The 23595-nt window shown below is 43.5% G+C and overlaps 1 protein-coding gene across 2 annotated transcripts in view; it reads right to left on the minus strand.

Annotated features, from left to right (window-relative positions):
* LOC108924278 (activin receptor type-2A-like) overlaps nt 1–3732 on the minus strand; it is a 52660-nt gene extending 48928 nt beyond the window's left edge. For both annotated transcript variants that reach the window (XM_018735536.2, XM_018735535.2), the window contains exon 1: nt 2515–3732. In XM_018735536.2, the coding sequence (XP_018591052.1) occupies nt 2515–2569 (55 nt within the window). In that variant the 5' untranslated portion in view covers nt 2570–3732. The remainder of the gene's footprint in view (nt 1–2514) is intronic.
* Between the last annotated feature and the right edge of the window lie 19863 nt (nt 3733–23595).

Genomic DNA, 23595 nt, shown 5'->3' on the forward strand with positions numbered 1-23595 from the left:
TTTTCATTTAATCATCGGAGAAGAAATTCATGTATATTTTAAGGGCCCGCTTTACTGGATTTACCATGCAAAGTTGAGACATGTGACTTAACGGCCGCAAATGGGACCATGCATTGTACCCTTACTCCAGAGTACCATCAGTTCTCCTCATTTGCCTTAATTTGCATTGCAAAGTTACTAAGGGGCCACGGGGGAAACTAACCATTGTACCCTTAGTTGGGATTAGAACCACTGCCTGAATGAGCACAAAGAGATTCAGAAGGTGATCTAACTGTCACGGCATCCTGTTGTAAGAAATCCTACGGTCGGAGCCCAACCCCAATGCCATGGTATCGATAAGACTGCAGAGCTGTCGTCGTGTATCCAGCAGAGTGGATGGGTAGGGGAGAGGGGTGTCAACACACAGTTAAAAACACTTAGCCTGAAGGAAATAGGGGGAGGAACCAGACATGTGATGGTTTAGTCCAAGCAAAGCAGAGCCCCCAGTGCTGCTGGTGGAAGCCTGTTCAAACAGGGGCAGAACTTACTCCACCTTTATTTTCATACACAGTGGACACTAGCTGTTTACATTTATTTGTTTAGCTGACACTTTCAACCAAATTGACTTACAATGTTAATCTACCTATAATTACTTAGCCATGTATACAGCTGAGTAATTTTACTGGGGAAACTACCTTGCTCGAGGGTACTAGAGCTGGAGGTGGGATTTAAAGTGGCAACTTTTGGGTAGAAACGCAGCAGCTCTAATCACTATGCTACCAGCTGCCCGTGTTAAATGACAATGCAGACAGGGGTAACACATGCAGCCACTTTGGAACCACTTCTTGGCACATGAAAAAGGGGGGGTGGAGCATTAACATCCCACAAACTATTACCACACAAAAATTTCCCATCTAGTCCTTTGCTAGAAAAAGCACCATAAACCTTGAACTGGGAACATACCGAACCCTAGTCTCCACAGCATTTCCCACGTTTTTCTGTGTTCCTGCTTATGGTACTGGACTCCCTGCTCCTAGAACCCTTCAACATTTCAATAAACTCAGACTCCCCCTAAAAGCGGCTAATGTACTGGCTGTCATGGATGACGTGCTTTGTAAGCACTGCTATAGGGAACTTAAATATCCGGAAAGATGTTTTTTAAACAAAGCTTGATCCTAAAATAAAAGATGGGTCCAGTCTCATCTAGTCTAAAGACCAAAGAAAGACATGATCTCGCTTCACTTATAGCACGGGCAAAATTTTTAGCCATTTTCCATGTGAAGCGTATACTGCCGTGTGTAAACGTGTGCATGTGGCACATCGGACCTGTAGCGGTGAGAACAGCACCAAACCTGCAGCTCCTTCTTCAATCTCACCTGCAAAATTGTGGAACATATATAACAAACACTTATAAGGGATGGTGATAATTCCACTATGGATGTGCACATCGGGAAACGGAACATGATGTCGTTCAAAACCAACACTGTGCACAGCAGACAATTTGACAGCAATGTCCCAGGTATGACTGCATTGCAGCACACACACGTTTTAGACAAATAATGGTGAGTTTGACTTGATCTCAGCCACAGTGGCGTGCGAATCAGCGTGAGCTCGTGGAGCACCACTGCCATGTCTTTTATACTTCCCCCCTCCCCCCAAAACAAAGCTCTGTCACTTTGACTCCTGTCACACAGAGCGCTCCCAACCAGTTTGACACAGCTGAGAAAAACACATCCATCCATCCCGAGACACTCAAGAGGCCACCGCACAAAAGGAACCATCACAAGTGACAGAAAACCAAAGAAACAAGTCATCATACGGCAGCATGTATTAATGTGCCGGGGTTGAGACGTGTTACACATTATTCACACTGTGCAACTGGTAAGTGCGGTGTTACTGATCGAGTCACATGTTGCAGAGGCACAGCAGGTAGCACTGGTGCCCCATAGCTCTAGTTGTGCGATCAAGTGTGTGTTCGGCCCCTCTTTAGCGTGTGTGCAGTTTGCATGTTCTCTCCATTTTTTGCGTGGGTTTCCTCCCACATTCCAAGGACTGGTGTTTAAAGTGAACTGGTATCTCTAAATTGCTCATAGTGTGTGTGTGTCATTGTGTTACACTGCTGTACTGTATAAACGTGTGAACACTAGGTATTTTAGTACAGTGTTGTACCTAGTACAGGAAGATACCTTGAATGAAGTTGTCAGTTAAATAGTTAGTAGTTATGAATAAATATGCTTGAGGAAAAGCATTTTCCGCTAAATTAATAAATGTAAAGGTTTACTTAAGTGTGCGTGTTGTGTATATGTTCATCACAGCAAAGCTCAAGCACGAGCAACCGAGCAGAACACACACGGACGGACAGGGCCGCCTTCTTCATTCAAAAATAAACACACGCGCGCGCACACGCACACACACACACACACACACCACCACCAACAACAACAACAATAATAATAATAGCCATTATCCAAAAACAGATAATAATACTAATAATAATAACAGCAGCAGCCCATGTAGAGCAGCAGAGGAGCGCACCTGATGAACAAGTGATGAGGAGCAGCGCGAGGGCTAGCTTGGTGGCGGCTCCCATGTCCCCGCGCGGGCGGACACACACGCACACACACACGATCCGAGCGCAGAAAGCACCCACGGCCGGGCAGGCTGACGTGAGAAGCGGCTCCTTAAACCCCGGAGTCCACGCAAAAAACACCCATGCGAAGCAGTCACTTTTTTTGGGGGGAGGGGGGCGCAACGAAATAGAGTGCAAATTCTCCGGGCGGAGTGGCCGGTCCGCGATGAGCCGCGTGCAGGAGCGCGTGAGAGCCCCGTGTGTGTGTCCGCAGGAGCGGCTCAGCTCCGTCCGCGCGCGCAGAAACGCAAAAAGTGCCAACAACTATGTCTTATTATAGAGCTCCCCGTGGCTGTCCGTGCGGATCGCGCTCCGGACCGCTGTGCGCGGCGCTGGCGATCGCTGCCCCTGCAGCTTGTTGCTCCACCTTCCCCGGTTGGGCTCTTTTACAGCAGAATCGTCCGTGAAAAGTGCAACCGTTTACTTCACACGATGTCTTTTCTCCAGCTCAGTGCAGCAGCGGAGCGCAGCTGCGAGGCAGCCCGCGGACGCGGTTCGCGCGTGGGAACATGTCAGCGCTGTGCATGAGGTCGCGTCCCTGACCGATGGGTGCCGACGGACGGCGGGTGCCGGGAGTCCCCTGGACTCAGCCCACCGGGTCAGACGTGCAGCAGCGCCAGTAACACGTCCTCATGGGAGCACGGAGTGCGAAAGCCGCGAGTGATCGAATCCTCCAGAAAACAGAAGGGAAAAAAAATCAAATCCACATCGAGAGGCACACACACCGGGGTGGTAAGATACAGTAAAAGGGCGAATAATATAAAGTGGAATATACGGAGGAATGAGGTGGAGGCGCGCTCGATGAAGACTGGAGTTCGTTCGCTCTCTCTCTCTCTCTGTCGCTCGATCCCGTCTCTCTCTTACGCACACGATCGTGCTAAGGCGAGCAATGGAGGATATGAGCGCCTTCCCCGGGCCCTGTGCGCGCTCCCGCCGAGGTTCTGATGCCGCTGCTGTAAGTGCTGCTGGAGCTGAGCTCCGTGCCGCGGCCGCGTTGCCTCCCACCCAGCGCTCACTCCGATTGCGCTCAAGATGGCGGCGGCCCCCGATTGTTTTTGTATTTCTGCTTTTTCTTGCGCGTCTCCCCCTTCCCCGCTTTACGAGTCGGGACCGGTGGGCCTCGAGCTAATAGCCCTGTGTGAAGCGCGGGTACACAGAGCCCCCCTTTGTCTGTCACGGGGAGAACGGCGCACAAAGTGACAGCACGTGCAGATCTCTGCAGGGAATTATTTGTTATTATTAATAATAATAATAATAATAATAATAATAATAATAATAATATTCCTGGAGAAACTTAGGGCAAGTGCCTTGATGAAAGGAAATTCTGCTACTGAAAAGAAAAATGTGTCTGGAACCCACAACCTGAAGCTAACAAGTTTAAGGTGAAAAAGAATATATCAGTTTCCAGACATAAAAAAAAAATGCTGTATGATGGCAATTATTGCAGAAGGATAGCTAACCTTTAAATATTTTCTGAAGTTGCAGGCTGTTGTAAAATTAATGAATGGAATGGCCAAAATATTAAATATTGCTAATAATTGATATGAGGGGCAACAAGTGTAGTGATGACCAAAGTTGCTTTATAATATGAAGGTTCCTTGTTCATATCCCACTCCTTTGATACCTGGTCATGATATACAGTTAGAGTACCCTGTTGTATAAGCGGGTAAAACGCTTTGTGGCTGAATATCTAGGGCACTAACTTCATCTTAAAAGAGATTATTATTTTAATATTTCATAACTTCTGTCAGTCAAATACTTATTATAATAATAGAAATATGTGACTGACAGAACATACACATTGTCTACAACTGCTTGTCCCAAACAGGGTCATGGCAAACTGGAGCCTAACCCGGTAACACACAGAGCGCAAGGCTGGAAGGGGAGGGGACACACCCCGGACGGGACGCCAGTCCGCCGCAAGCCACCCCAAGCAGGACTCGGACCCTAGACCCACCACAGAGTAGGCCCTAGCCAAACCCCAAACCTGCTGCTCCTCCCCACCCTGGCAACAGAATGTATGAAATAATAATAATAATAAGAAGAAGAAAAAGCATTTTGTGTTTCTAACCTGGTCATTAAAAATCGTTGTGTTTATTGAATAATTGTTGAAAATCACAGTGAGGTGACCTCTTTATACTAGTGCAATAATCTTCTCTTGAGGTGAGAACATTTCCTTTCTCTATTAGTATTTCTCCAAAACCTATCCTTTAATCTTTAAGGTCCAGATGACAGTGTTTGTGATTTCCCACCATCAAAAGTCACAATTTTCTGACCTGTCTGATATGGTCTTCTTGCTCTAAATGTCACACCTTTGTCCCAGGGGCTGCTTTACACTGCTTCAGAAGCATAGTGTGCAATAAATTTTCACAGCGATTGCATGTGCTACGTTAAACCTGCCCTCGAAAAAAATGGAAAACTTCAAGAGGCTTCGGCAAAACGTTCTTTCCAAGGATCATAAAGGTTAACAGTTGTTATCTTTGGAATGTCTCTTCAATGTCCATTCCAGTGTGAGCTGTTAGAGTGCTCTTAACCCATGCAGCTCCACTGTATTACTGTGTTTACTGTGGGGAGGGTGGTGCATGATGCCCATTTCTGCTGCACAGATGCACTGTGAGGGTGCTTTAGAAAGCAGAAGGGGTATGACAAAGGTCAAATAAACCCTTGGGAGTACTTGAAGAAAAAAGTGAGATAAAATCAAAGTTCAGTATAGTGCACAATGTACCATGTCACGTATCTTCATATCTGGCCATAAAAGATTAACGCATGATATTAGCCTATTATGGTCAAGTGCAAAGAAGGTGCTGCCACATATAATATCTGGTGGTCATGTCTTATTCCAGGAGAAGTGTAATAATAGGTGGAATCATCATTTGATCTGTCAGGTAGTGACCTATACCTGGTGAGTGTTCGTAGTCCCTTGTAGTCAAGACGTATGTCAGTAATGACAAATTTGATTCCAAAATCTTTTTTTTTTTGATTTTACCATATAGACCTTGAAAGCATTTCTTTCAACTAATTCAATATCTTCAGTGAAACAAATGAAAAGAGGCCCTGACACATCCTGCTTTCCGGTGGGTCTGGGGTTCGAATCCTGCTTGGGGTGCCTTGCGACGGACTGGCGTTCTGTCCTGGGTGTGTCCCCTCCCCCTCCAGCCTTGCGCCCTGTGTTGTCGGGTTAGGCTCTGGCTCACCGCGACCCTGCTTGGGACAAGTGGTTTCAGATGGTGTGTGTGTGTGTGTGTGTGTGTGTGTGTGCCCTGACACATGTACTCTAATGTAATTTGATAACGTTTCAGAAATATCCATCATAATTGCATTTATAAGCTCAGAAGTGTTCATGCTGTTAGTCTTTTATAAAGCATAATTTTTGGTTGAAAATAGTACAAGAGCTTAAGTGGCAATAGATTCTAACTGAAGTTGTAAATTGAGCCATTTTGACCAAAGAACCTCTCAGGTTCAGTGACATTTAAGAAAAAAATCCATTTGAAGACACATTTTTAATTACAGTCAGCATTCAGTGCTGCATGAAAGTATGTGAACCTCTTGCATTCCTCAGTTTTACCACAAAATTGTTATTTAATGAGAAACAGTGTTCCTCATGTGACATAATAGGTGTGCAATGACCTTGTGTTGCTTTAGAGGAAATCATGCATGTAGTAGAAACACGAAAGTAGTGTCACAGCCGCAATCTCACTCCAAATGCCTGCACCTGCCCCAAATCAGAGCAGCAGGGTACAAAGTGTCCATTCCTGCACCCCTCCTTACAGATCCTCTTCTGCCTCTTCTGAGATGCCCACTTTGTCTGCGCTCTGAGAAAACCTTTACCTACCTCCCTGTCCTTTCCAGACCCTCATCCTCCATTCCTCGTTACTGTTCCCAACATCCAAGGCTCCCGACCCATCGCTTCTTCGACTTTGAATCTAGATTCGCCCGAGAACGACATTAGCTCATTGACCGACCCGTGCCTGTCCCCGACTACAAGTCTCACCTGCTCCTTTTGTGCCAAAAATAAAGAACCTGCAATTGGGTCCACACAAACTTCTCGATCTCCTGCCCTCGTCATCGACAGAAGGTTCTGCCTTGTCGATGGACCAAGCGGAGATTAAGCACCTTCAGACTGCGGTGTCCACTCAGGGGCACTTCTTGGCTCCCATGAACAGACCCTGTGGTATATCTCAGAGACCTTCCAGGGACTCGTACAGATGCTCCAGGAAGGAGGAACCACTGGATCAGGTGAAGCCGCTGCCGCCCCAAGCCATGCCCGATGTAATCCACTGCTGACCCGATCATCCCCACAATAGACCCATGGCTGGCCATGCCCAAATGGCATGACAGCTCCTCCAATAAATGACAGGGGTTTATTCTCCAATGTGAGCTTGTTTTCTCCACCCTGCCGCATGTGTATCATATGGATGACAGCAAGATCACCTGTTTGATTTCTCTGCTGACCGGATCTGCGCTCGAATGGACCACGGCTGTCTGGAACAAATGCACCCCTACCACCTGTGAACACTTCAAAAAACAATTCAAGGCAGTGTTTAACCATCCACTCTCGGGCCGCAGCCTAATGAAGATTCAACAGGGCAACCGATCAGTGGTGGTGTATTTCCTCAAATTCCAGGCACTGGCAGAGGAAAGCGGCTGGAACCCCACGACTCTTTTAGTGATATTCAGAAATGACCCGAGCCCTTGGATTCAGGTAGAGCTTGGTTACTCGGGGGATTGGGCTTTTGACCGATCCATGGAAGCTGCTGTCATGATCGACAACCTGGCCCGGGAATTAACGCCACGTCCCAGGCTGGCCCCAACAGTGACCAGTGCTCTTCCCTAGTCCCTGGAACCCATGCAGATTGGGCAGGGTGCTTGACTACTGGCAGAAAAACAATGCTGGCTCCAAGGATGGGTGTGCCTGTATTGTGGTGGCCCCGGACATTTCTGTGCCACCTGCCCTGTCCGACCACCTCCACGAGACCCCCGCCAAAGACCAAAGGTGAGCAACCTTCATCAACCGGAAAACCAGTCATCCGCTCCCATAGTATTGTCCTGGGTGGGAAATCGGGTGGCTGCTTGTGCGTTAGTGGATTCCGGGTCGATGGAGCAGCATGTCCAGCAGGTGCAGCAGGTACTACAGCGGTTATTGGGGAACAAGCTGTTCATAAAAGGACAGAAATGCCTCTTCCACCAGCAACAGGTGTACTTCCTTGAGTTCATCCTGAGTGCAGAGGGGATTGCTATGAACCCCATGAAAGTCCAAGCGGGTTTGGAGTGACCCAGGCCTACTTCTGTCAATGCCCTACATTCGCTTTGCCAAAGGCATGCTGCCTGATTCCCATGCCTTGACTCCCCACTGTTCTTCAATCAATGGAGGTGCTGGTCCACCATTTTACGGCCTACCAGACGATATTGTGTCCTATTGAGGACCCCAGTTCATGTCTCAGGTGTGGAAGGTATTCTTGTGCAAGTTGGGGGTGTTGGTAAGTCTGAAATCAGGGTACCACCCACAGGCAAACAGCCAGGTGGAGAGACTTAAATAAGACATCGGCCGATTCCTCCACAGTTACTGTGACCAGAAGCAACACCTGTGGTGGGGTTTTTTGCCCTGGGTAGAGTACACCCACAACTCTCTTTCTCACACATCCACTGGATTGCCCCCCTATCACTATGTTTTAGGATATCAGCCTACCTTGTTCCCGTGGCATCCAGGACCTAGCGATATACCAGCTGTTGACGCATGGGTCCAGGTCAGCGAAGAGACCTGGGGTACAGTGAAAGACCATCTCCACCAAAGCATCCTTTGGTATAAGCAGCAGGCAGACTGACACCACCGCACTCTTTCCTTCCAACCAGGGCACAGGGTATGGTTGTCTACTAGGGATATCAAGCTGCGGCTCTCATCAAAGAAGCTCAGTCCCCGTTACATAGGCCCCTTCAAGATCCTTCAGTGGGTCAACTCGGTGATCTACGGGTTGCAACTGTCCCTACAGCTGTGCGTGTGTCCCACGTTCCATGTGTCTCTCCTCAAGCCCTGCCGGACCTCCCTGTTCCATGGTTATCGGGAGTCTGCGGTACCCTCGCTGTTGCAGTTAGATGGGGCCCTGGCGTACAGCATTCGGGCATTCCTTGATTCCAGGCGTCGGCGCGAGGGTTTGCAATACCTGGTGGATTGGGAGGGGTAGGGCCAAGAGGAATGGTGTTGGGTCTCTGCACGGGATGTTCTAGATCCTGTCCTGATCTCTGATTTCCACAGGGATCATCCAGACTGGCCGGCGCCCAGGCCCTGAGAGCACCCACCTTCCACAGGCAGCCCATAGGGAGGTACTTTCACTTCCACGACCTCACCTCAAATGCCTGCATCTGCCCAAAATCAGAGCAGCAGGGTATGAATAGGCTGTTCCGCATTCCTGATTGCGGAACTTTTTCCGAGAAGCCTGCTTTGTCTGTGCTCTGAGAAAACCTTTACCTACCTCCCCATCCTTCCCAACCCCTTGTCCTCCTCCGTCCCTCGTTCCTGTTCCTGACATCCACAGCTCCCGACCCTGGCAACGCTTCTTCTACTATGACTCCAGATTCGCCCCAAGAACGACGTTAGCTCATCGACCATCCCACACCTGTCCCCGAATACAACTCTTGCCTGCTCCTTTTGTGCCCATAATAAAAAACCCCCGACTGGATCCACACAGACTTTTCAGTCTCCTGCCTTCTTCACTGACAAGTAGCTAAGTAGAATCACGTGTGTAACTCATCAGTACTCGTTTTATAAGTCTATTTTAAAATTTCAGATTTTGATTCTGTATGTTTATTTAATATTTTATACAAGATTAATGACCATCCCTGAAGGGTTCACATACTTTCGAGTAGTACTGTAGGTGCTTCCATCTCACATGTGGATGACATCAAAACTGTTTCATAAATCCAGTAGGACTCTAGCATAAGCCGCATTGATATAAGCCGCAAATTCAACAGTTTGAACAAAGACTGCTGCGTACTTATTGTGAATGATACAAAATCACTAGTAGCTGGGATGTGTATCTGTAAGTGTCCATAGCTTGAGGCCTTAAAGCTACTGTTGTTCCACAAGAGCATCTTCCAGTGTTACATTAGTGAAATGCTGTTCATGATGGAAAAGCTTAATATTTTTGCGCATGCAAAGTGAAGGATGTTCTTTCCCCTGTAAAACAACAATGTCCAAAAGTGACTGGGATTCCTTGCACACAGACTTCCCCCCATTTTGTGTGTGGCTTAGGGTTGAAGTGCTTTGATTTTAAAATAAATTTGTTACACTGCTTTACATTTATCTATTTAGCAAATTCCAAATGAACTCTATGTAGTGTTGTCATCCCACACACCTTATTCGCCAAGGTGACTTACACTGCTAGATGCACTACTTACAAAGGGTCACTCATCCATACAGCAGTGGAACACACTCTCTCTCAGTCACTCACACACTGTGGGTGAACCTGAACTGCATGTCTTTGGACTGTGGGAGGAAACTGGAGCACACAGAGGAAACCCATGCAGAGCCGGAGAGAACATCCAAGCTCCACATAGACTGAGCGGAGATTGAACCCATGTCCTCTCGCACTACCCAGGCATATATATAGAGGCATATATTATACCATATAACCCCAGAGTTGGGAATGCAGTTTTTAATGATAAATTTGGAAATTAATTTGATGTATTATTAATTCTAAGGGGGTGCGGTAGCGCAGTGGGTTGGACCATGGTCCTGCTCTCCGGTGGGTCTGGGGTTCAAGTCCCGCTTGGGGTGCTTTGTGATGGACTGGCGTCCCATCCTGGGTGTGTCCCCTCCCCCTCCGGCCTTACGCCCTGTGTTACCGGGTAGGCTCCGGTTCCCTGTGACCCCGTATGGGACAAGTGGTTCTGAAAATGTGTGTGTGTGTGTGTGTGTGTGTGTGTGTGTGTGTATTATTAATTCTCTGATTCAAACAGGAAAACCAAAGCGATAATTTTGTATCCTATAGTTCTGTAGGATATTGATCTCCATAAATGTATTGTTACAGCTGTGTCTTTACTAAAATAATTTTATCCATTTCATCAGTTTATATTAGTTTATATGTATTGTAACAGAACATATTGTGAAGTATATCAGGTCCATGTTGGGCTTTTATTCCTTTAAATCTTAGTGGTTTTAAATATAGTTATGTTCTGAAATTCTTTTGTGTAACAAGTATGTGAATTTTTAATGATTACGTGTGCGCTGAAAGAGGCTTTACTGTTGCAAAACAATAAAATAATATGATAAAATAATGTTCTTCAGCTTGTACAATTATATAACCATTTAACACTGGGGCCATGCCTAAATACTGTGATTTTGGCGTTACTAGATATATAGTTTTGTTAATTAGAATTTGTAGCAGGACTTTTGAAGCTGTTTTTGGAGGGTCATTGCTCAGACTTTATTGTTTTTAGTATTGACACCAAAACTAATATCACACACACACACACACACACACACACACACACACACACACACACACACGCACACACACAAACTGTGTACTATTAGTCATACCTAGGCAGGGCTGCTTTTCTCATGGAAGACATGACAAAGTAATACAGAAAACCTTAATTTGTCTCTAAGTTGTGTAATATGTGAAACACAACAGTCCTATCAAGATGCAGCGGTAATAACCCACATTCTGCAAGAGACAAAACATTTAGTTGCAGGTTAAATTCCACTGCTTCCTGGCATTCTACCCACAGAGATGGCTTGGTGTGCTCATTAACTTTTAATCAAAGTTCTAAAAGCAGGGAAGATTATCAAGATGAATTTCAAAGAGAGCATAATCTTCTCCTGGCACATGCTGGGAGGCAGAGCACGCATCTGTTGGGGCACATTGCCTCTCCCTGTCACTCCTTGTCCTTGAGTGAGCAAACATGTGGCTGTTGGTGGTACTCATTAGCTCTTTAACAATCCTGTCACTAGCATTGTTGCCCTGCAACACATTTCAAGTGGAAGGATGTTGATGTCATGATTGCTCACTGTACTGATACTATGTGCCCCATAGCACTGTGAAAATGACTGAATGTGAACCCTAATTTTGAATGAGGGTAGTGCTTTTATAATTGAACGATATCCCACAGTCCGTACAATTAGGTTAGGGGCTTTGTTCTTTACAGCGCACAAAAACTCCTTTGAGAACATGAACCAAATGCTTACTTCCTCTTTCTGCTCTTTTCTGTGACTTCTTCCGCTGCCATACTCCTTGTAAACTTGAAATCCTTAGTGTGATTTTACTCAGGAATCAATATTGAAATTAAAAATGGGAGATGTGAACAGAGTGTTTACTAAAGTACATACAGTAAAAAGTGTAAAGCATTTTTAATAAATAAAATAATACAATGAAAATGACATTCATTGTTGTGATGGAAGCCTAGGAGTAACTTAAAATGCAGGTGCCTTTCTATTTCCCAAATGTTGCAGAGCATGGATTATGTATAATTTCAAATAACGGTGTTTTGAATTTATTTCCTCATGTCAAGTAAATATCACAGGCTCCAAGGCCAAGGCCAGTAAAAGAGAACCTTTGACCTTATCGATTTGTTTTTGAAAACTAAACCACTGTCTTGGTCTTTTTGTTTTACATTCTTCTTTCCAGTTACACAACCAGTTTCAGCGCCAGTAAATAAACATAACTCCCTGTTGACTTCAATCACATTAATGCAAGGCATTTCAAACAGCATACACATACGTCCATTTATTCAAAGAGAATCAAGGTCTTCTGCTACATTCACATATTGGTGAACTGAATTGACTGCCAGAACTGTGTGCAACACAAAGCTTCCTGCTTTCTATTAAACCCTCTTTATGTGCCCTTCATTGTCTGTGCATGGCATGGGTTGCCTTCAGAACTCTTTAGTATACTCAGTTGAATTTAATTTTTGACCTCTGAGATATAATATCTCATGGTTGCTGGAAAAGCTAATGCTACTACAAATACGTCATTCTACGTCTTGGTTACCATGGTGAAACGCCAAAACTATTCTGGTAAGTTTTTGTTCTGTGTTTTGCTTTCATTTTACAGGATTGTCAGTGCACAACCATTTTATAGTGTGATCTGTGTTTAAAATTCAAATAGAATGATTTTTGTGTAGCACCCATCCAAACAACCCAAAAGCCTGAAGGTAACAGAGGCATTGAAACAATTTATGGCCACTCATAAATTCTATAATTTAAATTTTCTGTGATTTTGCAAGAACTTCATTTCGTGAGCTTTCGAATAAATGCTAAAAAATATACATTTGTCATGTTGGAACCTAGACGTGTTTCCTTTTACACTGAGAGTAAGAACTTGCTTTAGACTGATGAAACTCTGCAGCTGCCATGCTGAAACTACAATACATGAGTGTTTGACATCCACATGGTAACTTCTCCATTCATACTGAGGTCAGAAAACTAGACATCTACACACAGTCATAAACTATACGTGGGCACGGATAACATACATGATATCTTCCTCACTGTAAAGATAGTGTTAGTCACTTATACTGCGGGGCTATGTAGCATATCAGAGTAGGCCTCGGTGCAAATTCAGTGTCTTCCCAGCACTGCTCTGGCAATGTGTCCATGACAACATATTGTAAATGCAGCAGCTGTCATTAGCGCCATAAAGCTGTGTCGACATTAAAGCGGTGAGTCTTCGTTTGCCTCATTTGCTATCACTGCAGAAAAGGGACACTAATTGGTCTTGGAAAAAAGAGGCCTAAGAGTGTGACAATTGCATTAGTGGTAAAGGGGATGAGAGGTGACTAGAGATCTGAGACGGCAGTGCCACTTGTTTCAGCCTCATAGTCCCCTGGTCCTGCTGATGTCTGCTTCGTTTCAGCAAACAAGATCCATTTTCACTGTCCTTTATCCAGAATTATTACAGCTACCTCAAACAGCAGGCATTCAGAGGAATTGACATCAAGGTGCATACAGTTTTTTATTCACTGCCTGAACTGATATATGTTGTAGCAAGCGCAGGTACGGACCCTAATGGGGCAAAGAAAATACACAGCCGGTATCTATGGTAGGTGTTTATTGTAACACATGCGCACGAGAGATACCAGTGAATACACTAGGAAATAATGCTCACCATCTGAGGATACTACACTTTGGTCTTAGCCAAAAGGCTGAGAAGCAAGGAAACCTTGTTCCTTAAGGACCTGCTCCTCAGGCCTACCTTTCACACATCCCACCATGTGCTCACCCACTTATAGTCCTTGACAGTCCCCTCTGTGGTAGCACAATTATTTTACATTTCCCACAATTCCCTTATTTACAACTATTTACAATCAACACCTGTTTCCGCTCAAAGGGAGAGGTGCCCTTCGGCTGTGTGGGTCATTACAATATGTGTACCGTATGCCATGGTGATCAGCCGCATTGTTGAACACAGAAAGGACCACCATGTCACATTACTCAGTGGACCAGGAAGCCATACAGTTGTGAAAACTTAAAAATAAAAAATTTAAATGTAATTAATGTTTTAATAACAAGAAACTAAAAGAACAATACCCCAGTATTTACCTGAACAGAAGTTTTGTTATAAAATTTAAAAAACTTCTGTGTTAAAAATGTTCATTCAGGATTTCATTGAATTTGCTGTGGTTGGGCAACAACACCAATGTAACATTTCCATACCCCTTCACTTTCTGATTCCAGGACTGAGCTCCAAGACGGACAGATGAATCATTACATAATGTTTATGCAAAAAAAGCAAGACATTCCATGTGGCAAAGGAAAACTGCCACTTCAGCCTGTAAGCATGTAAGTTATGCAATTTCTGCGGAAGTAGCATAACACAACTCAAACAAAGATGTGTATCTGAACTAGATACAGAGATCAGAGTAAACAATGCTGTTTTTCAGTGTGCCCTGTGTTTCCTGTTCTGAAGTCAAACTCAGCTTCCAGGAGACCTGGTAATGTAAATGAGACAGTACGGGCTGTTCTTTAGTGTTCATACCACATTTATGTAACAAAGGGTGTTTTGTACGGTCTGCCTCTGTGTCACCCCTGTATATACATAGAAGCGCAGAAAGCCGGTTGAGCGGCGGGAAGAGAAGACCTTTCACTCCATCGCAGGCCTCGCACATCTCTCAGCCTGTAGTTAATATGTCCTGTGGGCAGAAGAGCGAGGAAACTTGGAGCCACGCGGGTAAAGCGGCGTACAGGAGCGCTGAGGTTTTTACCAGCTTGCCAAGTTAGCCCTGGAACAGACAGGGAAAGGGGGGCACATGAATGTGTTTTCTCCTCCATGGCTCCCTATCTGCTGCTTCTTTGTGCTGAAAAGAAACGCGCGCTCCAAGCGTACTTCGACAACCATGAGCAACCTGCTCTTTACTTATGGCCGCCACTCTGGCGTGTGGCCTCGTATGACACAGACACGCGCAGACGATGATCTTCTCATTCTAGCTTGCATGTTGGTTTTAGTAAAAACACAGCATGATAAACCATTGTACATTAGGCTGGGTACTTTTCATGTAGTACTGCTTGGCCATCTGTTTATCCCATGCTGAAAGAAATGAACATGACAAATTCTCTTGAAGTAGATGTACTTTAGAGCACTCTCTGTATTTGACTGCATCTAGATGTGAAATCTTGAGTTTGGACAGAAAACTATTTTTGACAACGTAAGGAAAGTCAGTCAACTTTAGCAGCTAGCTACCATACTTAGGCATACTTGAATCTTGAAATGAAAAATGATGATGAAGAAATTATGTATAACCCAAGTCAACAGGGGAACACACTGCTCAAGGTTGAAAATCATTTTAGAAATGATTCCTAATTCTAAAGTCATTTTAATCCAAAACTGTGCAAGCTTTAGCTAGGAATAATAATAAATGTCTCTCTCTTTACCACTTCATAAATATGGGCTTTTAAATGAGATCATGTTAGGGTCTACTCAGATAGGAAAATTAATAATTAATGGATTTTTGTTTGCGTCGCACAGGGCTAAAACCTGTACCATCTTGTTGCCTTCATGGTGAAAGGCTGTCTTGAGCAATACGGCAACCTGTCAGCCTGCACTACAATTTGAAGACTGACAGAGTGTGATAAATACCTCACATGTCGTTTCTTAATATTTTTTACAGCTCGCCATAAAGGAAGGGAGAAAGAAAATGGGGGAAAAAAAACATGTCAACTGTCGCTATTGCTTAAAACAGCACAAAACCAAAAGACAACAGGAAGAAAACAGTTTTCAAAGTGCTACTAGGGCTCAGATGTGTATAAAAAAATTCTCTGAGAGAGATTGGAGATGTCTGTGTGATTGAGGGCTGTGCCGGGAACTAACCCCTTGCACATGATTGGACTGACAGCTCAAATGCCTGACAGCTCTAGGTAATGAGAAGCCGCTCAAGTCATTCCCCAGAAAAAAGGCCAGCTACAAAAGCTTGGAAAAGTATGCGAAAGAGAGCTGCCAAGGGCACTCATCTATTCACTACCAACACCAGCTGCAAACCTTCGCGATCAACCTGCATAATCTACCACACACATCAAAACCCGACAAGCGGACACATACGGTTGTACTAGATTTATTTCAGGGAAGACACAGTATTTAGGCTTATTGAGGGATACTGTGAAGGCCGACCAGGCTTGCTGATTTAACCGGGGGGCGGTGAACCAGCCAGGACCACATTCCAAGTGGGAGAATGGCCAGGGTCTGGCCGCTGAGCGACAACAAGATCCAGTAGCACCACTCGCATGCATTCCTGCTTCCACGTGTCATTTATTGGACTAGTTCAACTGGCATGTCTGCAGCACACTTAATATTTACCTTTTTCAATCTCTGGCACGAGTACATCTTTCTGTATTTACATTTACATTTACATTTACATTTATTTATTTAGCAGACACTTTTCTCCAAAGTGATGTAGGTCTCATAGAAAAAACAATTTGTGCATTACATTAGGAGAAAGTGAGACATAAAAGATTCTTCATGTGCATTCTCATTAGTTTACACCTTTCATACCCAACCAAAGAAGAAAATAAAGCTCAGTGGTCCTCCAGATGTTTCTGGGATGGGATCAAAAGCACGTATCTTTTTCTGTAATATAGTGTAAGCACATAGCACAGCAATATGAAGAGAAAAAAGCCTCAGCCGGAGGACAATTGACATGCCCTGGCTTGTTGGATACTTCCCTCTCAGTGAGGCAGGGAAAAAGTTGTGAGATTAAAACGAACACAAAGATTTGAATTTCCCACTCTGTGTTGTGTTGAAATGAAAAAGCTGGCCACTTCGGATCAATTGCTCTCAATTTACCTGAGCAGAGTACACCGTTTTATTTCCCAAAAGAATACCTTGATGATTTGGGTGCTTGTTGTGTCTGGGGACAATTTTGGGTTAGTGTGTGGAGTAGCGGAGTGACTGATCCTCAGATTGGTTGCCCTTAAACACACAGCAGGAGTGGAAAGCACTCCACATTCACTCTCTGATAAGCCAGCCAAACTGGCACTCTCCATATCAGCAGTTTTACATCATTTTCACTTTGCTGTGATCGTGAAGTTTAACATGTTTGGCAATTCATTCAGGTGGTTCTGGTTGTTTGGACTGTTTTCTGTACAATCACTGACATGTTTTCACCTCTTGTGGGATCTCATTTCAGACCTTAAAGCAAAGCTTTAAAGCTTTCACTGAAAGAGGTGCTTCATATCTGCGAGTAGAAAAGTGATTTGAAAAGAGACTTATAAGCAGAAAATTTTTCTCAAGTGCCAAGAGGGGCTTTCTATTGTACCCTTGAGGACAGTCCTTAATCTGGCTTGCTCCACTGATCCCAGAGAATCTCTTTGTCTTTACTAAATGATGAAATAATAATAATTGCTCGTCAATAAATGTTTCTCAGGAACAATGCAAGTGTTAGTGTGTTTTTGCAAGCCTCTTATCTATTTAAGGATGTTCTTTATGAAATATGTAAACAGACCTTGACGAGCTTAATTTAAAATGACCTTCATAAAAGAATCATCTGTGCTTTAGAAATGCAGAAGGGTAGAAAAAATGGCTTCTGGGATAATACCAAAACATCTCTTCAATGTGCTGGGTTCTTAAACTTCAAATGTTATGACAGCTTACTGGCTGAATAGCTCAAATTGTGTGATCCTAGTGGAGGAAAAGTGATAGGTAACATTTTCCTCTGAAAGGCCATATAACCCCCCATTGGTGCTGTTGGCCCACGCACCTTGCCATACCAGACAGATCTGTCTTTACACAACCCTAGATGTCATGTAACATCTGTGTCGAATGCATTTTTGTTGGTTCAGGGCTGAAAATTCATCCATGGACTCTGGTTACTTGCCTACTTGGCTTGAAATATGGACTGAACCCCTCCTCACTCAGCATCCCCTGTGTAATTGTGTGTGTATGCATATAAAAAATATACAGTTTTTACAGTTTATTACAGTTCTACATATTTATGTAATTTATGTGATACACACATGCTGATGAAGGCATTCTGCCCAAACACATTCATGTTATAAAAACTAAAAAAAACAGCTTTAGTAAGCTCTGTGTCCTCTGCCATTTTCTTCCTGTTATTATTCACATACATACAAGGAATAGACAAAATTATGGAAGCACAAAAAAGGATTTTGGGTTACTAAATCACAACCGCAGCTGCAAAGCTGAAACAACTTATATTGGTTGTCAATTAGCGACATGTGTCAGCTATAAAAGAGGTCTGATGATTAGAAGTGTATGTGAGTTCTCAAAGCAACAGGAGACAGCTAACAGAGTTCCAAAGAGACCAAATGGTCAATGTCAAAACTGCAGGCGATTTGATTACAAAAACTGCAAAATAGTTTAATGTGTCAAGGGAGCAGTCTCAAAAATAATGACAGCTTATGGCAAACATGGACAAACTGCATCAACAAAGAGGAGAAGTGGTGACAAGCCAAAGCTCACTGACATGGATAGATGAATACTGACACAGGATAGTTGCTAAATACCACAAAAGTATAGCCTCAAAAATTACCACAGAACCGAGTCAGCACCTCTGTGACCCAGTCTCAACAAAAAGTATACGTCCTGAGCTTCGCAAAGCTTGAGTTTATGGCAGGGCTGCCATTTGAAAATTGCTTGTATGCGAAGCTAATACACAAAAATGCCTAACCTGTAGTATGGAACAAAAAAACTGGGGGCCCTGAACAATGGAAAAAAAATAATATTACCTGCTGAGACATCTTTCATATTTCCTATATCTAGAAATATTTATATTTGGAGAAACCTTCAACCCACAATCCTTGCTGCCAACTGTTGAACATGGTAGGGGATCCATAGGCTACCATCTCGTCTGAGTCATTAGATTTGTTGGATCTGCATGGTCATAGAACGGCCATGGAATATAAGACCATTTTACAGGACCAGGTGTACCCAATGATGCAAATACTGTTCCCTCATTAGGCTGTCATATTCAAGGATGATAAACTCCAGGATGGAGTCAAATTCCTTACATGTCCTCTCCAGTCAACAGATCCAAACCTCACTGAACCTTTACCTTGAAGTACTGGAGGCTTTTATTTTTGAAGAATGGTGCAATATCTAACTACACATAGTTTTGAACTTGTATGAGAGCATTTCATGATGCACTGAAGCTGTTCTGAAGGCAAAGGGTGACCCTAACGTCAAGGACCTACATAAGATATTTGATATTAACGTATTGTTAGATGCTGCCATCATTTTGTGAATGTCTTGTGCGCACACACACACACACACACAAACACATATACAGTACAAGACAGTACCTATCATTTGTAAGTTGCCTTGAGAAGCTAAAGATCATCATCACAGGTTCATTCCAGGTCATTGAAAGACACATAAATGAACTCACAAAGATTCACTAGTATAGCTGAACAGCATTACAAAAGCCCACAATCCAGACTGCCTGGAGGAAACCCACAAGAACACAGGGAGAAAATGCAAACTCCATGGAAACAGAGTTCTGTCCAGTTTGTTCGTTTAGCTGTAAGCAAAGGCATGTCTGAGTGAAACAAAAAGGCAGCCCAATGCGGCAGTTGCATGTTGAGGAGCATTCATACTGCAAGAATTACACTTGGGCAGAGGGAGTGGGGGTCTGCTCAACATTTTCCAACATTATCATCAAGCTTGAGGTCGGCGTGACGACAACAAAAACAGCAATTAAAGATTTCCTTTCTTTTTTCACTGTTGGGTTTTTTATAAACTTTGGGACAAACAAACAACAATGTGTCATTTTCCTATCTGAAAAATCTACAGAAATGCAATTAGGAATTAAATAATGTGGAGGTTTGTTAGTGGCTTGTTTTTCCTTGAATTATTTTATTCTTGTAAATACTTCAGCAAGTGTTTTAAACAAATTGACAATGGAAAGCTCATTAGAACATTTTAACATATTTTTACCATTATGATACATGAACCACATAATAATCCCTAACTTTTGAAATATTTACACATAAAATATTTATTAAGCTTTCCTCTGGCCTGTATACACACAGTAATAGCAACACTGAAGCACTCATTTGAAGATCGGTGCAACGTAAATATCTTACTTTCTTAAATGGAACAGATGCCTTTTCCAGGAAAAAGTGTTGCTTTCTAAGTGAAAAGTCTTGCGATTGTGTTTGAAGCATAAACCCTGATTCCCAGGTACAGATACAGTCTCAGAAGTCTTTGGATGACAGATAAGTTGCTGGTTAAGCAACTAAACCAGTGATTTCAAAGTTGATTTTGAAGGTGCTTTGGCTGAACTTGTCTGTATAATTGTTATTCGAATAAACAACCCTTTTTACATGGAAACTTAAACTGTGAGCTACTATATTTGTACCAATGTGTTTTCTTGGTGGGGGTACAGTGGTCCAGTCGGTTGGACCGGGTCCTGCTCTCCGGTGGGTCTGGGGTTTGAGGTTCACTTGGGGTGCCTTGCGACGGACTGACGTCCTGTCCTGGGTGTGTCCCCTCCCCCTCCAGCCTTACGCCCTGTGTTGCCGGGTTAGGCTCCGGTTCCCTGCGACCCCGTATGGGTATGGGACAAGTGGTTCAGACAGTGTGTGTGTGTGTGTGTGTGTGTGTGTGTGTGTGTGTGTGTGTGTGTGTCTGTGTGTCTGTGTGTGTTGGTTTTGGTATTGCAAAACTGATTAGTAAACACATAAAAGCAGGACTGTCAAACAAGCATGGTCAAAAACTAAATAATCCAAGTGGTTAGAACATGTTCCATCTGGAATGCCTCAAATGCTTTCTGAGAACATCTCTCTTGACCCATTCCTTGAACTGATTTCCTTTCCCAAGATGCCAGACAGTTTTTCATGAAGTGGCTCTTAGTCCTTTGTATGTGCTCTGTCATTTGAAAAGTAGTGTCTGGATATTCCTTACTTCTGCATCTTCCAGCCTGTGAGAAGGATGTCATGATTGAACAGAGCAAAGAAGTCACCATTTGCAGACTGGGTCACGATCTCCAGCTCCTGTATGGCAATGCCATATAACTACTGGAGAGACAGGAAATTTACATATGACCAAGAAAAAGTAGACAGATTTTTCACATTCACACCACTGAAATGTGAGCAGCCTGCAGACACAGCTGTTCCCTCACACCCGTGGCCCTGGAATTAAAAGAGTTCAGTGTGTTTTTAGCCACGAGGTCTGGGTCTCCCACTTTTTATTTCAGTAGAAAATGCAGTCCACGCCAGGCAGTAAGCCAGTTCTCTGCATGACCTCAGATGCAAGGTATGCATTCCTGCATTTCATGGTATTTCAAACTATTTAGGAACCTCTTTTCTGCCAAGGCTGCGTAGAATTCCTCTGTCTCTGGGCCTGACCGGCTTTAACACTTCAAATTATCTTGAAATGTCTATATTGCAATTAAATGTCAGGTGTGGTTTCATAATCATTGTTGATTTTTGTGTGATGAAACATTTTGGTGGGCTTGGCTGCATTAAAGCTGTGGAGGATTTATCCCTATTCTAGCAGCACTTCAGAGACCATCCATGTTGTATAAAATACTCCAAAAATAAAAAAGCGCTACAGCATTTGTTCGCCTGCCTAGAAATATCTGGAAATATTTTTTTTCCTATTCATGCCAGTCCAAGTTAACTGTAATAAAGACATAACATGCTTGGTTTATTTGCTTCTTTCAAAGCAGGAGTCAAATCAGTGCCTTAACCTTGGAACTTGATCTTAGGATGGTGCTGTCAGTGCCCTGCAAAGGCAAATTTTATGTTGTCTGATGAGTCACATTATTGAGAGATTAATAAATGAAAATTTTCCTCCTCTGGGAATTAAGTACACCAATTCTATTCCAAAGGCAGAGCATAAAGTACTGAATGCTCGGGACAAGCAGTGTCAGCCAGTGTGTGTGTGTCATTCCGTTTCTTTTGTGAAGAAATCTGACATTAGTACGTAGATCAACAATGCTTTACTTTAATTTTTTTTTTTTTATTCCCAACCACGATGATACAAAATGGATCCGAGGGTCCTGCCACCCCCAATGTCCCCCTTTACTCAAAACACCAAGGCACACGGCTTCCCAGAGCTGAGATTTGCCTCCCACTTAATCCCATTAGGAAACTATCAGAGGCAAAATCTCCTTAGGGTGCATTACCAATTCAGGCATGATATATGATGATGTTAGCTAGCTAGTGCTTTGCGTGCTGCACAAGGGGCACTCATCTGCTCTACACGGTGGTCATGTGTGGTTCAGGGACACGGGTGAGAAGTGGAGGAAGGAAAGGAACTCTGCTGTTACTGAATGATCCCTCTTTCATGTTTCCCCTCTGCACCTAAGCCCTTAGGGAACAGTAGTATTTTTTGGGTGGGATTCAGCAAGCCTTGTGAGCTGCTATGACTGCCTCTGATTCTAACAGGGACGTGCTTTCTCACCCCCACCCGCTAATCTGCTTATAGCAGTTGACGCGCATCTGTGATTTGGCATGGGGCATGCATGCTCCGACCTCTCAGGATGAACTCAGAGTTGAGGCAGAGGTGCCACTGTGTGGGTTGAGAGATGTGTGTGAGGTGTTTAAGAGTGTAGCATACCTTGTGGTACAAAAATTTTGACTTTAAGTAGTTTTTAGCACTTAATTCTTAGTCCATAATAGCTAAAGAGTATCCTTATCCCTCACACTATTTCCTGATAGACACTGTAATAATGTTGGACGTAACTACTTTAAATTAAAAGTCACATTGTAAAACTATTTATTTCATTAACTTGGTGCTACGTTCAAATTCAAACTGCAGTTTTCCTTTTCTTTCTTTTACAAGGGCAATAAATTTTTAAAAAAAGCTTTGCAAGGTGAATTCTCATTAATCAAAAATATGCTTACCATTAGTTTCAATGCTAACATTTTTTAAATGTGTTTCTGAGGCCCAAAACTGACACCCATTTATGTTGAAGTGTCAACAAATCTGTTTAAATTACTTAAGTAGTAAATATTAGTTATCATAACAAATCATTAATCATTAATTACTCTGTAGCACTGTATGGTTGTCTACCAGCATCACTATGCTCTTGGAGCTATTGTGTACTATACGCTTAACACAAACATCAGTACATGTGGTATTTACTACTTATGAATTAATCCAACCTTTAATCCAAAAAAACCAAACTCAACTCAACTCCTACAATGCAGTTTTATGTCATATTTTTGCAGGAGAATGGCAGCATTTGGAGTTGTGGTTAGAGTAGAGAGTTTACAACTGGATGCCCTTCCTGACATCAGCTATCACCATTTTACCCAGGGTTGTGACCAGAAATGACTAACCAATGGATGGGGCTAAGGGCAATTTAGTGGAACCAGTTCACCTGAACTGCATGTCTTCAGACTGTGGAAGGAAACCTCGGAGAGAACACAGAAACTCCACATAGACTGAGCAGGATTTGAACTCCTCGTGCTCTCTATGAAATAGCAGCACTACTTGCTGCGCCACTGTGCTGCCAAAATAGCCAAATGTTAAACAAGTACATACAAAAGAAACAATGAAAACAACAAAAATGGATTCACACTGAACAAACTGACC

Source organism: Scleropages formosus, chromosome 21, assembly GCF_900964775.1.
Source record: "Scleropages formosus chromosome 21, fSclFor1.1, whole genome shotgun sequence".
In the NCBI taxonomy this organism is placed as follows: domain Eukaryota; kingdom Metazoa; phylum Chordata; class Actinopteri; order Osteoglossiformes; family Osteoglossidae; genus Scleropages; species Scleropages formosus.